Raw genomic sequence first — 18390 nt, forward strand, 5'->3', positions numbered from 1 at the left:
GTACATTGTGTAACATTGGGAGTCGTCTTTCATTGAAAAACTAACTATATAGCGTGAAACTGAAAGCTATCGATCCGATTTAGCTTTACGGAAACTACCGAGTATTGCCGAATGGTTGAAAGTTTGGGTGCAGAAGATATTTTCCGCGAGAATTTTTGAAGAGCATTACTTCCTTTTTTTGCAGATGCAGGAAAAAATTGCTATGATGTAATTTAAATGTGAATTTTTCATTGTCACTATTAACGATTAGTTTTAAATTAGAAAGTAGAATTGTCAACTCCATGAATGAAGTCTTAAAATAGATATAAAATTTAAAGTCTCAAACTTGGTCAACAAGTATATAATCATGGCATACCAGGTGCCATGACTAAAGAATAGAATCTCTATATATAAGGCGATATATCCATGCTTCCATAAAGCATGCTTCAAAATTAAATGTACTTAGTTTAAGGAATTATCACTTAGTTTTACGGATTTATCAGTAGGATAAAAGACTCATTTTAACCAAGTTTTAAAATTTCCAGTTTTTTTGGTCATCCTATAGTATACCTTTAAATATACTGTCAGTCCAGCAATGGAGAGTTCTCTGGAATTACATACACATTGTCTCGTATTAAAACATCGGTATATTACACCAAAAATATCCATAATAATCAGAATTATTTACATTGAAGGTGACATAGGGCGTCCTTGACAATCACAAATCTTTCATATTTCTTAATGAAGTAGAAAACCTTTGATATGATCTTTCCAGTTTGTTGAGTTCTTGTCTTCTAGATCGTAAGATTTATAGCCAAAATTAGACCTAGTGTTAATTGAATGCAAGAGAAATATTACATTCTAAATATATTTTATTTCCCCTTCATTTCTCAGATGAAAGCGGGGTTCATATGCAATCGCACGTCTAAAAAATTTATACTATAGAAAGTATAAATCGAATTAAAGACTACATCGATGTGCGAACCTCAATGGAAAATATTTGGTCGTTTACATTATTTTAAAGTTTAAAATTGACTCTTGGCAAAGGTTGAAAATTTTTCAGTCTTCAAAGTTTGAGAATCATAAAATTAATTTGATTTAAACGGTATCATACAAGTTATTTTATTTTCCAGTCAGAATTGGTATCCACAGCCTGAAGACAATGCAGAGGTCATACAAATATTTTTATAGTCAAGCATGAAATATAACTGTCTTTGAAGTAAACTAACAAGAAACATGTCTGGTAGTGTCTAGTACAGAATGGTTCAAGTTGTTAGAATGTTATTTCTTTTAAAAACCCTTCGTTTGTATGATTTGATCTTCAAAAAATAACTGTCGATATTGTTTTCATTTGTTGACTAACATGAACTAACGTGAATGTTTCTGTTTTAAGATTTCTTTTAACAAATTGTCTGTGCAAAATCACATTTCATTTTTCACTGTTCGTCTGAAACATACATTTTCGAATTTTCTCTGATCTCAAGTCTACAGATATTTCTATAATCAACCCTTTGAAATTGCTGAACCGGATTAGAATTCGACCTCGATCCCCTCCGGGCATACAGCATTGTAAACTTCTTATAACGCATACGAAACTACGCATCATGGTTCTTACATGGAAATAAAACACACGAACCTATGTCCTCCGTCCGCCCGTCCACAATTATTGCTCGTAAACATGGATGAACCCTATTGAAAATCAGAAGAATCGAAAAATATTTAGTATGAGTTATTGCCCTTGTTCTTGAAAATGCGTTAAATTTTGAGCTCATAAACACTCTAGAAGACACAATTCTTGATGGAATATTATGAAACTTGTTGTGACTGTTTGTTATCACCTGAGGATAAACCCTGTCGAAAATTAGAAAAATCGAAAATTATTTAGTATGACTTATTGTCCTTGTTCTTGGAAATTCGTTCAATTTCTAGCTTGTAAACACTCTAGAAAGCCTTTCGTTATCAAAACTAGAGAGCACATTATTTAGCTACCTGCAATGAATTTCGCCTAAGTCAATTTCAGGAGACTTGAAATGTCCTTCAATTTGTCATTATCAAATACAGATTTAAGACAGACACGTGTTCAGAATTTCGATTATGTTCTTAAATAGGAGTAATTCTGGTGCTGACAGTGTATAGGAAAAATCGCTACATTTTGTTATTGGCGTATTTACTGTATTTGACAGTTAAATTAGACCATATCGAGTAAAGGTGCGGGTACACGAGCGGTCTTGGTCGGTGCTTTCACGACAAGATTATCACGTACCCGAAAGGATTTGTAATACATGTATCAACAAGTTTGATAATTGTTTCCGATAGTTTTATCTCTGCAAGTCAGACCGTCAGCATCTAATCAGATCCTTTCAAGTGCATGCTCCGCATGTGATTATCGACATTGCGGAAAACGACCGACCGGAGATTTTGTCTTCTCGTGCGCCCGTTCCAGTCGGAGAAACTCATGACAAGACTCTAGTCGGCGACAAAAATCTCCTACCACGACCGCTCGTGTACCCGCGCCTTTATTAGTCACCGAAAACAGTTTTCTTACTAAAGGGAGATAATCATGTTTTATTTTCGTTGGAATCAGTCCACTCTGATTTAAAAGGAACTTTTCGTTTTTTTGTAGGTCAAAAATTTTTTTGGCTCAAATTTTGCAAAATCGGATTTGATTTGGAAATATAGATTTGGACGTATTATACTAATTTAAAAAATGACATCCGAAATCTATTTGATATACGTAGTTATCTATATGTAGACAATAATTTCACACCCCAAACCCACTAAGTTCGGACATAGAGCGATTAAAAGAACTTCCGCTTTTTTGTAAAATATTTTGATTATCAAAAACTCGTAAATTATACCTGAAAATATTTCTGAAGTATGCTATTTATCTATGTATCTACTTGATCAAACTGATTTTGTTTTAAAAGGGTTAATTAAAATCTGTGAGTACTAATTGTTAATTAATTAATTTGACCTAGTTGCGGTGATTGGCTTTATAATGGCTCGCTATATTTTGTTGAAATTTTTAGAAAATGTAGGAGACATATTATACTTCTCTACAATTAGGCGTTTATTTTACTCAAATTCGTAGCCTACAGTAGTTTCCTAAGAACTTTAAAAGGTTAGGCTACGTAACCTTTTACGCGAAGTTTTGGCGTTAAAAATTTTCAGACAAGATATGGGATACATTTTTATAGCTTTTGGGTTATAGTTTTTACAAATTTGAGCAAAAACAAATTTCTACCTACAAAAAACGGAATGTGTATGCTAAACAATTTTCTAGTTTTGATAATAACTAAATTTTATCTATGAAATATAAGCAATGAAACCCATCTTCGCAGTGTCAAGAAATAACGAACTTCGTCTTCACACTGTCAAGCTATTGAAAATGTTTTTCTGGGTAAGTCTTTTAGTAACTGTTTTCGGATTATTTGTGTTACAAGTCCTAAAAACGCCTCTGGTGTTTAAAAATGAATCTAATAAGACGACAAAGGTTTACTCCTTGTTATTCAGTATTAGTTCGTAAATTATCTAATGTCAGTCCAAACCACAATATCAATGTGAAGTTTGAGGACAAAACTGGAGTGCTAAATTTAGGTGAAGGAGAGAAAAGGTTTAGTAATGAGTTCATGAAGGACTTTCATTTGGCGTTGGATGAAGTAGAAAGGTGATTTTTATGGCCAACCATTTACGACAAATATGAAGACCATATAACGCTATGCATCTAGTCATTTTTCTATTTTAGAATAAAACTGCAATGATCAAGTGTATTATTTTTTCTATGAGTTGAAATTAAAAGAGGTAGACCTTTCATTTGTTACATGATGTAACTTACATGTCGGGGTAAAATAATGTGATTACTGGTGGAATCATAGAACTGTGTTCTATGGTGGAATAGCTCAGTAGATAGCCATTTGGATTGTCGTTCGCAATTATTTGTGCAGGAAATTAATTGTTGGGAGGGCATGAATCCTCATCAAAATCCCCAAAATTCTGGGGCCAGTGCTTGCAAGAGTCATCCCAGTATCAGCTTTCACCCATAATACTACAAAAGTATAGGATATAGGGTATAAATTCAGATATAAGCTGCAAAATAAAACGGTAGAGCTCCAGCAAGTGGCAAATTTTTAGGGAGATGACAGTTACAGAGTTTATCTAAGAACAACGAAGTTTTTGAAATAAATTATATCTATTCTTTTGGGAACACAATCAAGGAACACTACTGTCTTCCTGGTTCATGGTACATCAAATTTTCTGACCAACTGAACATTGTGATATATAATGTCATAAGACATTCGTGATTATTATATCAAATTTTTGTACCAACTGAACATTATGATATATATTGTCATAAGACATTCATATTTTTATCATTTAGTTTTCTTTTTTCAAGCAACACAGAATGTAAATCTCTCATTACCACAGCAGATGGAAAGTTTTTCTCAAATGGTCTTGATTTAGATTTTTTATTGAAACAAGATGATAATGGAACAAGGAAATATTTTAAAGATGTGAGAAAATTATTTGAAAGAATTTTAACTTTTCCAGTACCAACCCTTGCTGCCTTAAATGGTGAGTGAGTTACATAAACAAGGAATCCTCGATGGCAATGAATCGGGAAGTGGTCATGTACTTTCCTGTCACTAACTTATGTTCCATGCTGATGTCTTTATGGCACCACTTTTGAATGCAGCAACAATTTTTTGGCACATGCATAAGTAACTCAACAAGTTATTTGAGTGTTCAAATGTTGTAGGTTAGCAGGTAACTAACAGATTATTGTAAATGCAGAACTAGAAATCTATGAATTATTTTCAGGACATAGTTTTGCTGCTGGAGCTATCCTTGCCTTTTCACATGATTTTAGATACATGAGGAAGGATAGAGGATGGATTTCATTAAATGAAATTTTTATTCACTTACGATTTCATCATTTCTTATTCATGATCTTAAGGTGAAGTATGATTTCTTGCTCTTTTTATACACCCACATTATAATGTGAATGTATCTTGTTGTAACCTATATGTACGTTCATGTAAACTACAGCTTTGCTCATCTTCAGACAGAATTTTGTATGCATATATATATGTATGTTGTTTTTTCTGTGAAGGTTTTGGAGTTATCACTCTTGTTGAACTGTTTCTTAGTTGCCCATAGTTTAGTCAAAAAAGATAAAAAAAAATGACATGTACAGGTGATACCACTATTTTTTTTTTTTAATTTAATGAATTGAATTTGTAACAAGTTTGACCCTCACAGTTTTTAATTGGTTTTTATTCTTAAGTTCTCCTTGACAGTATTAATGTGGTAAAAAGTTTTCTGCTCTTTGGAGATTAAATCTTTTTGTGACTGCTTACCCATTTTTTAAAGGAACAAAGTCATTTTATTTTTTGTTTGACTAAGTGATAGTTTGATTTAATAAGACATACCTGGTAGTGAAGATTAATTGACTATCAGCCTGGCATAAATTTCAACATCTAAGAGTGACACAAATTTTTAGAATTTCCTACCTGAACAGAGATGTTGAATAGTTGGTGTTTATATTATTATGGTTCAATATAAGCACCCTATATAATTCTCTATTTGAAATAAATGGTACTTCATATTTTCAGGGCGAAAATACCACCAGGACAAGCTCAAAATGAAGCTATTATATATGGTAAAAGATTTACTGGACCTGAAGCTAAAGACTATTGTCTGATAAATGCTGTAGTTGATCAAAATAATCTACTCTCCGATTCTATTAACCTAATGAAAATGTTAGAGAATAATAATTATAAGAGATCATCTATGAACATTATGAAATGTGATTTATATAACGATATTTTATCAGCATCAGATGACTATTATAAATATAAGTAGTCACATATTTCTTGATATTTCTCAGGGAAACAGAATTTGTAGATCATGAAAGCAGTTGAATTATCACTTAAATGTATTTCTCTGTAAAATAAATTAATATTTGAAATCAGATATGTGCTTTTTGTTGAGAGTCAATAAACCTAAGTCTGATGGTGATGATCACTGAACTAGATTTGGACTAAGGCCTGTGCTTTCTATGAGTTATATTCTCATTTCACCTTAACACTGAACTAGAGGCCTAATTTTATAAACTTTACAACTTTCTTACAGGGATAGTCTTCTTAAAGTTTGTTTTACTTACTCATAGAACTCATTTTAAATAGATGTATAACTAATACCGCTGTTCTATTTAGTTCAGTTGGTATATTTAAAATACATTAAAAAAGGGATGATTATAATCTGGGAGTACCGACTGATCACGATCATATGAAAGGAATAACAACATCTGATATACACTAGACATTTGCAATGAAAGATATTCAAGAAGTTTCCAAGCTTTTATGAGTACATAACAGACAATTATTTGCACCATCAGGGTTTTCCTATGACTGCAGAAAAATGTGACCAGATATTATGGGGAAATATAACAAAGACTTGATAACCTTTTTTGAATTCCTTAACAAGTGTATACAAAATTTAGTTTTATATTTTTGATTTTGATTCTGTACCCTTAACATACTCATTGTATTAAACAAGATAAGTGCAAGATAAAGACCAATACTCCACAAAGGTGTAAAAACAAGAAATATTTATACAAATTCTTTTAACAAAGTTTCAATAGAATTCACAATCATTCCAACATTATTAAATTTGAAATCTGTCACACCTTTACAACGTCATATCAGTCCACATAAATATTGAACAACTTTCTTTCATGTCTTTTTTGCATCACTGTTCAATTTCTTTTCAACTTGACCCTCTAATTCTTTTTTTATCATTCTGTCATAGGCATCTCTATTGTCCTTTGAATTGTATTTTCTGTTTAACTCTCTCTGTAATGATAAAATAATAAAAGATGCCCACTAAACTGACTAGTTTCTTGCTGATTTTTAGATATAAATCCTTCATAATGTACCCACAATCAAAACGCCAAGTTCATGGCACGAAAACTATCACCATTTTTGGGCAAACAGGAGATTTTGACAAGATCTCTCAAAAACAGTCTCATTATATCATTTGACATTACCTCTATTCGTAAACAGCTATCAAGAGCTTTTCTATGCCTGTCACAAAATCCAAAATACTTCATATACCAATGCTGAAATTGAAATATGTATAATTTACTTATAAGATGATCAGGAATAATACATCTTGAAAGGAGTTAAATCTCTTGAGGTACTTTTTGTATATGTACTTGATATTATTATTATGTTATTGATATAAGAGAAGGTCATAAATGCTCATTGAAACTGTCTTCACTTCTACTAGCAGATTGATTGCAATCAACTGAGTCTAAATTTTCTACAAACTATCTGGCTTGTTATCTGAATACTTTTGTAAGGTTATTAATGTTTAGACCATGTAGACCACTTTTAGTTCCCATAGGCCTAAATCTGAATCTGATCTAGTACGGATAGAAAACCAAAAATCTGACAAAATACAACATTACAACTACACAAGTGAAGTAGGCCCAGAGAAAGAGTTAGTTTAGGCCTATTTACGAAGATTTATTAAAAAAAAAAAATCAAATTACATCTTGAAAGCACTGTTTATATGTCGTTATCTTCGAATTGCATTCTTCTGTATGCAAATAAGAGTGGAGAGGCATTTTCTTAGGTTGATATATTTAACAATTCCAGTAAGCTGCATATATTTATTTACAAGGTTATGTAAAAAGTATACTTCCGGTGTTAAGAACGTCATCAAATGCTGGGTATGGAATCAGACCACAACAGATTACTCCTCTTCTGCATTATCGGTGAACAGTATACAGTTCTGTGGTGAAAGTTACGCTAGCGCCCTGCAACATATTCAGCTTACCGAGCTAGGGGTGGGGAGACCAGTGGCTTACGCAGGATTTATTCAAAGGGGTCGAACCGAAGGTGCGAATCCGATTGCAGAGTAGGCCGTTTATCGAGAATTGCCGAATGCTGTTCTTTATCTAAAAAATAGTCCGAGAAACCTCTGCCTTATCTTGGTAGAGGACTCTGATTCGCTGGCGTACAATCCAATCAAATCGCTTCATTCCGTGATACAAGAATAGTGGCTATAGCCTATTGCAGTCAAGGTGAAAGTACAAAGTTCGTAGTAGCTTGACGTGGTGAAGATGACTTCAGAAATGATAAATGCCAATATAGGCCTATTATTCTCTTTTAACTCTAAAAATGAGACAACGGCTGGTATTCAAATTTTGCTGCGTGTCCCTGTTAAAGCGACCTTGTTATCAAAGTATTTGATTTCCCAGCTGATTGAGGCCGGATTCAGCCGTCCGTATTAATTTTCTTAATGAAAACACCTTGTGTTGAATATCAAGGCCTCAATGGTAGACCCCCCTTAAAAATTTAGATGACTTTAATGACTAAAGTCCCCCTTCAAAAAATACAACATACTTGAATGTATTCTGATTATAAATGTTCAATAAAAGAACTTAATTAAAGAAGATATGCACTGGTCTACATCCCGGGTCTAAGATCATAGCTCTAAATTGTCATATATTGTCAATATATTTACATGCATGTTGCATGTTATTTTGAAGATGTTACATTGTTTATTCGTGACGACTACTTGCATAAGGGTTTTCAACTATATAGTTGAAAAAAAAATAACCTACTCGACGACGACTGTTGAATAAAATACCACTGACGATTTCGACTTATTGTGACGACTTCGGAGCCTACTCAATAGGTTGAAATCGAGACATGCCAAATTGAGAAAATGTAATGATAGACGACCAAAGTAAATACAAAATCGGTTATCGGTTAAAAAAAAAATCTTACGAATGAATGTATTCTGAAATCCAATACTTTTCTTTCGGAAAAGCGCTTCGGACACCAAAAATCATGCTCCTTTGCTTGGAAAGCATGCAAATATTTAAACTACTATCGATAACTGTTCATACCCCTTTTCGGTGTTTTTAAGGTATCGTTAGCGCCTTATCTTGTTATCTCTTTAATTTTGCCAACGAAATAAGAGCAATATATATTATGATTAGAACCAGATTTTAGGTCCATTCGTTAATCTACTTTATCTGCTATAATAGGTAATATTCTGTAGTACGCAAACTCTGCAAGATGCAGAAACAAGAGATGGGCGAAAATTAAGACATTGTATTTGTAAATAATCTCCTGATAAGTCTAAATTTGTTTCACAGAAAGAATTTCCATTTGTTTTTTAAATGATCTTACTTTATGATGTTCTTGTGATATTTGTTTTCAACCGTGTGGACTATGATCTCCCCGCTATATTATCCTAAAGGAATACTTTAAGGATGACAAAATTGAAATTTTTAAACTTGGCCAAAATGAGTATAATTATTCATCAGTTGGACTTACCAGGTGCCATGACTAAAGGATAGAATCTCTATATAACATGATATATATATCCATGGTTCAAAATTACTTAGATTAATGGATTACTTGTATTAAATTTTATCGATTTATTGAATTATATAGGGAGATTCTGTCGTATATTTTGACACCAGGAAAGTCCATTGATGAACAAAATTTTAGGCCAATTTTAAAAAAATTCAATTTTTTGATCATCCTATAATAGTATTACCATCAACCTTTGCTTGGCATGAGTCATGATGCCCTTTGTCCGTTGGACAATGTGATATTGTGATCGACGCAGAAACATTCTGTGATGGTGGTACTGAGGAAGTTGTTCGTTTCTATGGGTTGCTTATACCGCCAAACTGCACAGAGGCTCAAGGATCGCTGGAGTAATTAGTATTTTCTCGGTTTGGATCTCCTATAAGACATGAAAAAAACAAATCATAAATAAGTTTTAAGTGATAAACATTGATATAATGCAAAACTTTATGTCTACATACCTAGTAGGCATGGTTGAAATGACTCCTGAGCTTGTTTCAAAAATGAAGGGCTTATAATTTAAACTTTATTCGTAATTCGATTTTTCTGAAATTTTATGTTATTTTACAACAGATCCAGATATTACATATAATGGCATCAAGCAAATTCACTACTCCCGGTTGAGAGATACCAAAATTGATGTCTTAAATAATTTAACAATATAAAGAAATTTAAACATATTATAACAACAAGGACGTATATTAAACATACTAATATATACCATATACCACTACATAACAATAAACTTTTTATTGACATAACAACTTTATAACAGAGTAAACAGTAGATAAGCTTTATCAAATAAGCTATTGTTCCGTTAATTGATAAATAATATTCTCTTCCTTTAATACTACGTCTTAGAATAAACATAAATTTAAAAATTTTAAACTTGGCCAATAAGAGCATATATTCATCAGTAGATATACCTGGTACATAACAGGACCCTTATATAATCCGATAAATCCAAAAAACTTAATAAAGATGCAATTAACTATTGAAAAACGCCTAATATGATTAAGCGTTTTTCAATAATGCCTTATTTTTATGAATTTTCAAATTTTCTAGATTTTACAGGGATTCTGTGGTAACTTTATGACACCAGGTAAGTTCACTGGTGAATATACTCATATTGACCATTCTTGAGAATTAAATTTTATGTTCATTCTAAGACGTAGTATCACTTTAAATATGGGACGAGTGTTGGTTGTGAAAAATGCAACGGTAGAGCACATCACAACCCGTCTCTGGTAGAAGCCCAGAATCCCTTCTCTGGTAGATATTTTGACAATTATTTCAACTGTCAAAATAATGTGCGATTCAACAAGCTCTAGCCTATATCTCAGCAAATTTTTACCTACCTACCCACGCTACGCCCCTTTGAAACAAATACAAAAATTAATATTATTAAAGACAATAATGCTTTTTATATTATATTACACCTGCTATCTGAAATACAACGTTGAAGCCCAGCATATTATTGTTAAATGCTACCAATAACTGAACAGATCTGTAAATAATGCTGTGCTCCCAATTACTGGAGTTTAGTCTGTAAATAATGCTGTACTCCCACTTACTGGAGTATACAGTCTGTAAATAATTCTGTGCTTCCAATAACTGGAGTTTACAGTAAGTAAATATTACTGTGGTCCAAATAACTGGAGTATACAGTCTGTAAATAATGCTGTGCTCCCAATTACTGGAGTTTAGTCTGTAAATAATGCTGTACTCCCAATTACTGGAGTTTAGTCTGTAAATAATGCTGTACTCCAAATAACTGGAGTATAGAGTCTGTAAATAATACTGTTCTGCCAATAACTGGGGTATTCAGTCTATAAATAGTACTGTGCTCTCAATTACTGAAGTATACAGTCTGTAAATAATCCTGTGCTCCAAATTACTGGAGTATACAGTCAGTAAATAATGATCACAGATGGTAGCTTACTCAAAGGTGTAATTAGCTCAGCTAGTTAATCATTGATAAAAAAAAACCATATCATACAATCAGTATAACAATTCAGAATACAGTATGGAATTGTTTCTGTTATCTATATTAAATTGCACATTCTAGGTTTTGACTAAAGGTTAGATAAAAAGTTTTACTTTGAAACAGCCATTCAGGAGTAATGATCAACATTCTGCTACCTGTATCATTATGCAATTTTAGACAGATGATGTTACATAATATCAGAGTACACCTTATAGGAGATATATTCAAATAAGTTCACACTTAAAAACTGAATTCTAAGGGACAGGTGCTCCATTTTTCACCAACCGTACTTTAGCCTCAGAAACGGGAATTTTTTAGCAAAGCCAAGTAACAGTGTTCACAGCTCACCGTTAAAATTGAAGCCTTCAAAATCATGTGTCAAGAGCTAAACAAAGATTCAAGATTTAAGGACGTTAACCACTTCAATCAGCTACATTACCAAATATCACAGGTTTAAAGCTATAAATTAATAAATATTGAAACTACGAAGTAAAGAGTTAATTTTTATCCTATTACCCAATATTGCAATAAGTATTGTATCATAACCCATGTATTGTGATACATATCATATTGTGGCATGATTGGCAATACACAGGACTAGGTAGAATAGAACAATTTGGTACATTATTACCATGCTGTTCAAGTTTCTATCTTAATTTACATTGATAATGCTTTAAAATCAACCAAAAACATATAAATAATGAAAATTTGGTTCAAATACTCTGAGGTATACAATATTTATTGTCTGAATAGGCGCTGTGAAGAAAATGACACTGGAATTTGTTTTCCAGAAACTTCTGGTAGATCACCCATAAATCCAGACACTATATCAGTACCATTGGTTCCTTGCGTTGGGTCCCACAGATTATTTTTTTTTGAATTAGATGAATTGGCAGTTGTATACTTTAAAATTGCACCTTTCTTTTTAAGAGGAACCGTCATAGGGGATTTGGAAGAATTCATAATATTGCCTTTACCTATTAGGTAAGAATCATTTTGAATATTATCTGAATTTTTCACATGTTGAGATTGCACACCCTCAAATACTATAGAAGAATCAACATGAATCTTAGGTGAATCATGAATGTTTTTGGCTTCAGAATCTTTGGAAAGTTCAACTGATTTCATTCTTTGCTTTGGAGTCACTTTCTCTAGAGGTCTTAGAGTTTGGGATGCTATACTGGAAGATATAGAGCAGGCATCATTATTACTATCAACTACTTCAAATGAAACAACCATATTCTTAGACTTAGGTCGATATAAATGTTCATTTGATTGCTTTGTTACAATCTTTTTGTTTTGCATATTTTGTTTCACTTGATTTTCAACCTGATTTAACTTTGAATCTAAATTCTCCATAAATAAGTCACTGGCTGATTTTTGAAGAAACTCTGGATGGTAGGGAAGTAAGTTTTTAACTCTGTTAGCTCTTCGAGTCAATGCACCATCAGAGTTTGTACTTTGTGAACGTGCCTCAGATCTCATTCGAGGCACTCTTTTTTTGCTTCTGCTTTCCCTATTGTTTTTTGGACTGTGCTGACTTCCATTCAAAACCTTTTCTGGTTTATTTTTTCTTACGGTGTACCACTCACCATCAATTTGAGTAAACTTATTCAACCTGTAAAGCGCATTATTTGGAACATATCTAAATGTAAGGGGTTCTACTGCTGCCCTCCAAAATTTTAAATAATGGTCACTGTCATCATCATTGACACATCTTACAATCCCATACATATCTGAGTTTCCAACAGGTTTACGCTTCCTAGAACTCTGCACATACTTGGGATATGGTGGTGAAGCTTTCCATCCTGAAACAGCTTCAGACCAATCATCAGAAGAAATGGGTTTATTGAAAAAATACAAATTTTCTTCATCAGAAATTTCCAACAATTGTTCTGTCAGCTCTTTCGAACCTGCTGCATATGGATTTTCTTTTTCTTCATTTTCAACACCAGTATTATAGATGGCATTTTCCTTTTCGTCTGTCACATTTTCATCTATATCATTCATCTCTAGATCTATTCCAACATCAGTTCAAGTCCATATTTCAAAATTTAAAATGTTTGATCCAGTAAAAAATAACATATCAACAAACAGGCTTTGTTGACATAATATCATACTGCACAATAAATCAAAAAATACAACAATGTATCACATTCATTGAAAAGTAGGTCACTGTTTATCAACACAGAGGAAATCTCAATTTCATTAATGAATTTTGTCAGCGATTGAAAAATTACTCGGATTATATTATCCCATAAGATAATCTTTTCCCATATACACATGAAAGACATTTACTATTAATGAGATTTTCTAACGTTATCTGATTTCTTTACTCACGCACCTTGCAGTTTGCACGAATACCATAGGCAACGGTGTACGTCAAAGTTTCGTAGTGAAATAATGTGGAACGATAGCCTATTATTTGATTATGTTCCCAATCGTATCAAAATTCAAAATAATTTTTTTATATTATTTACAATTAATATCGTCATATTTACTGTTCAGTTTTCTAGATACACATAGCATTCGAAACCAAAATTTTGGGCTTCCTCTGAACAAACTCGTGAAAAGCAAACTGCGCATGCACTTTCACTGCCCGCCTTGAGTTCAGTAAGGAACTCTTTCCCAATTTAGTCTTAGTTTTATTTCCAAATTCAACATGCTGCGCCGTAAAACACATAAAGGAAGCATGAAAAAATCAGTTTTCCTCTCCCACGAACAATGGCAGTATTCTGGGAAAAGTTACAAAAGAATTGGACAGGTCTGTATTAGTCTATATGAAACTATCACTTCATCCTCCATTTCGACATTGAGCCCCTCTGCACTTTTGACCGAAACTGGCGAAAGGTCGGAACAGAGAAGATAAATATTTCTCTATACAGCAATTGGACATGGAGATGTTATTTGTCATTAACTTTTAACATGGTTTCCATTTTTCATTCGGATTGATTGACTTGAGCCAAAAGTAAATATTTACATTTCTTCAAAATTCAATCAACAACAAAAAAGCAAGAATGCAGTCAATTTATCCACATATTATGTGATATAATTTTAAAAAGTTTGATTATGGTAATTGGTTGGATATAGTTCTGTTTCATGTATATCGTAGCTTATACTTTATTTATATTCGTTCAACCACTATAATTATAAACATATCAAAATCACAAATAGTATCAGGAGTTGTTTTAACAGGATTACTCAAAAGTAGATATTCATTACCCTAAAATTCCATGACTGATGTCAGCTTTCCCTCGCAAATAACTAAAGTCTGCAATTGTATGACCCAATTATCTTTTCATTGTGTAAATTATAGTTTCCCTAACAATAAACATTGGTTTAGCAACTTCAGAATCTGTCGAAACAGATTTGGTTTTTTTTTGTTGCCAAAATACTTTGAGATGTGTCCACAAAAAGTTATTTTTCCATGCAATTAGGCAGCTGAATCATTAGTGTTAAAATTCATTCATAATCAAACCTCTGATTTTTTTCTTTCCTTAATTTTAGCTCCCAAGACACATTTTACCACAAATTTGTGATATAGAGCAGGTTGCAGAGTTGATTAGTGAATTGGAAGAGTTTAGTGTTCAAGTTGACTTTGAGACAGATGAATGCATTCAAAAATTAAAGGTAGTCGAATTGAATAATTTTTGAAATCCTTAACTTCTGAAACCTTGTTGCTAAAGTAAATAAAAAATATGTTAAAACGAATATAAAATATTTTTGATTACATGTTGTAATCACAAAGTACATTTTTGTTTTTTACAGAAACTTTAGTATTGTTACTTCACGTGCCTTAATGACCTTATCAAGTTAGTATGTACTAGTATTTATAGTACAGTAATTGAAACATAGAGATATTTTTTCAATTTCAACTCAGCATTTTAGAGGATCAGTTTGCTAAATAGATAAACATTTTTTAAACACATGATATCAACTAGATTTGCCAAATTTTAAAACATTCATAGAATTTTGATCGCATTGTAATAGTTTCAAACTTTGATAGCTATTTAAGCTTAACAAACATGTTGTTAATTATATGTTGAATTTACTTTCAATTTAGATTTTATTGGGAAGGTTAATGAACTTTGAACCAAGAAGAACTCACGATGAAGGGCCACAAGATGAAGATCAGGATAAATTTGCTCAAAAGTTTTATGAATTAGGAGGAACAGAGGTAAGAATCAAGTCGTTGATGTCTGTGATCAATAGGTGTTCTTCTAGATGTGATGCTTTTTTTAGGCATGGTTTCTTACAAGTAACAGAATTTTTGTTGTTTCTCCAAGATAGTTCAGTATTATGAAACTGCTCATCCAAATATTGATTTTCAACATTCCCCCATCAAATTAAGACTATCAAAAGTAAAGTTCTGATTCATATTGTCTTATTGTTTTGTTTGTTGTGCTATACAACCATTGTGAGTACATTTTATTATTTCAGGTTTTAGTTAGAATTCTAATGTTTGGATCACTCTTCCCTAATCCTTACAGATCCAACAGAAGTAAGTTCAAACCTGATACTGATACTTTTTACAAATTTACTCCTGAGGTCAACCTTTGCTTTAGCACTTTGGTTTAAGTTTTCAAACTTTAGCATTACTTATATCTTTAGATACATATTGAAAGGTGTCTTCTAGTGCTGTATAGAAGTATATAAATCAGCTCCTGTCAGACATGCAAGTTCTCAATTTAGAGTATCACAATTGACTAATTCCAGTTTAGATTAGATAAATTTGTTTTCTTTACAGTAATCACCGAATCGGAAAGAACATTAAGATTGAAAAGTTTAGTTTTAGAAGTTTTAGCCAAGTTAACATCCACAGTAAGTGATTGTAATGCATTAATTTTTTATTTAATATCTCTGAAGTTTTGGTATTGACCATAAAGCATAGAAATAGAAGACTTATTTCTATTTTTACACCAACATTTCTTTAAGTGGATGTATATTTTCTTTGTCACCATTGACATTTTCTTGCAAATCTTCCAGAACAGGCGATTTCAACCTTTTTTTTTCACTTCCCTTTGGGATCCTTTATAGATTGCATTGATTTGAGCTCTTTCTGTAGCTCTGTAGCTCTTAACTGATTTTGATAAAAAAAAATGATATGCGACAATTTTTAAATTTTAAGCACAGTTTACCTATGAAACGTCCGGTATAGAAAATCTTTGGTTTTTTAACTGATTTTCTAAAAACTTGTTTCATGGCCACTTATTTTAACTGTTTTTATACTCTTTTTATTTCAGACTGTTGGAGAGAAAGTGACTACAGAATTAATGAAGAGTGATGACATTATGAACTATGTTTTTACACTATTAGCACATCCAAAAACTTTTATTAGCTCTTGTCAATTAATAGAGGATATGTTACAATCTAAAAGAGATGTGCTTGATTTACATAGGATTAGTAAGTAACTTTGGTTGTTGGCTTATAAAGTTTGTTGCTTGCTTCTAGCAAGCTGACAGAGGGGTGCTGACAGAGAAAAAATGAGGAAATAGTACTCTGAAGAGTATGCTGAAAGTTTTTGGAAAGAAAGTATGAATTTAGCATGTGATTAACAATACTTGAAAGACTTGGATTCAGCCAGTTCAAACAAATTTTTTCATACAAATCATTTGTTTTATATTAACACATTTATATTTACAGATAATCTAAGGAGTCTCATATGTTGCCTTGATGATCACCAACTTGCCAATTTCTGTCGTATTTTAGCTGTAGCAATATCAGATCTTGATATTTATGAAAATAAATCTTCATGTAAGTTTTGAGAGTGAAAAGGGACATTCCGCTTCTTTTTGTAGGGTGAAAATTCTTTTTGCACAAATTTGTGAAAAACTATAAACCGAAATCTGTGAAATGTGTCCCGTAACGTATCTGAAAGTTTTACCTAAAAATTTCCAGCTGTTAATGTTTTAACGCCAAAACTTACTGTCAAAGGTTGCATTTACGTTAAGTTCGTATGCTTTTTGGAAGCTGTTAAAAAATCTACTGTACGGATTTGAGTAAAATAAATGCCTTATTGTAGACAAATATTTCTCCTACATTTTCTGAAGATTTCAACTAAATATACCTATAACTAATAATGAAAATGTTTTACAATAAAAGAGGAATGCCCCTTTTATTATATTTTTAATGGTCTTAAAGCAAAACAGAGTAGTAGTATTTTAGTAGTTAAAAGTTGAAAATTAATTTTATTAACCAATTCGATCATAGTCTACTATGTTTTATGAATAAGAAGCTTTAATGAAATGGTCCCCAAGATTTTTATTGGTGAATGTTTAAAAATGTTTTGTTTTGTTTTTTTGTAGTATTTGCTCAAAATAAACAGAAAAGAAGCAGAGGGTTTGTGAATCTCAGAGATATCAACCAAGGTAATTGGTATAATAATATAATACTATATATTATTTATATTAATGCTATACAATAAAATGTTTTCAATCGGTAAGGTCCTTTTGTGTTGATGATCCAAAATAATACAATGCAAGATAATTTAAACCAGAGACATTAGCTACTGTTTTTGAAATTTATATATTCATCAAAAGAAAAAAAAACTATGACAATGATAGTTCTTCAACATCATGAGCTCTTTTTTTCAGAACTGTTACTCAGCATTCCAGAATTATTACCTAGACTAGTCAAGTTGGCAATTTCAAAAGAATGTAAGTAAACTTTAAATTTCCTTAAAGATGGGATTCCTTATTGGTGTTTCTATGCATGTACCATTTGGATAAACAAAACACAGACTTTTTGATCTGTCACTCATTGGAATACTTTTCTAATTGAGACTATTATGAATTATGGACATGTGAGACAAACTGGTTGTTTTCCAGGTCATAAGAACACATCTACTTTCTATTTATATAAGTATTAGCATTTTCAATTTCATAAATGAAAATAAGGGAACCATAAAACCTTTAAATCATGATGATTTGGGTTATGTCTTCTGCTATTAACAAGTCCACTTTCACAGCAACCCTTTTTCAAGTAATGGGGCAGTTTTACTTAATCTTATTAAAAATTCTGGCCTTAATTGTA

At 32.0% G+C, this 18390-nt stretch overlaps 2 protein-coding genes across 2 annotated transcripts; one reads left to right on the forward strand and one right to left on the reverse strand.

Annotated features, from left to right (window-relative positions):
* Window positions 1-3449: 3449 nt before the first annotated feature.
* On the forward strand, window positions 3450-5952 carry LOTGIDRAFT_232141 (hypothetical protein; the record flags this gene model as incomplete). Its single annotated transcript, XM_009055954.1, has 4 exons — window positions 3450-3646; window positions 4373-4551; window positions 4798-4933; window positions 5592-5952. 4 exons carry the CDS (start codon window positions 3450-3452, stop codon window positions 5839-5841), a joined length of 762 nt encoding a protein of 253 aa, XP_009054202.1. The 3' UTR covers window positions 5842-5952.
* Window positions 5953-12096: 6144 nt separating this feature from the next.
* LOTGIDRAFT_160756 (hypothetical protein) lies at window positions 12097-13368 on the reverse strand (the record flags this gene model as incomplete). Its single annotated transcript, XM_009055955.1, has 1 exon — window positions 12097-13368. One exon carries the CDS (start codon window positions 13366-13368, stop codon window positions 12097-12099), a length of 1272 nt encoding a protein of 423 aa, XP_009054203.1.
* Between the last annotated feature and the right edge of the window lie 5022 nt (window positions 13369-18390).

This window comes from Lottia gigantea, assembly GCF_000327385.1.
Source record: "Lottia gigantea unplaced genomic scaffold LOTGIsca_26, whole genome shotgun sequence".
Taxonomy (NCBI): domain Eukaryota; kingdom Metazoa; phylum Mollusca; class Gastropoda; family Lottiidae; genus Lottia; species Lottia gigantea.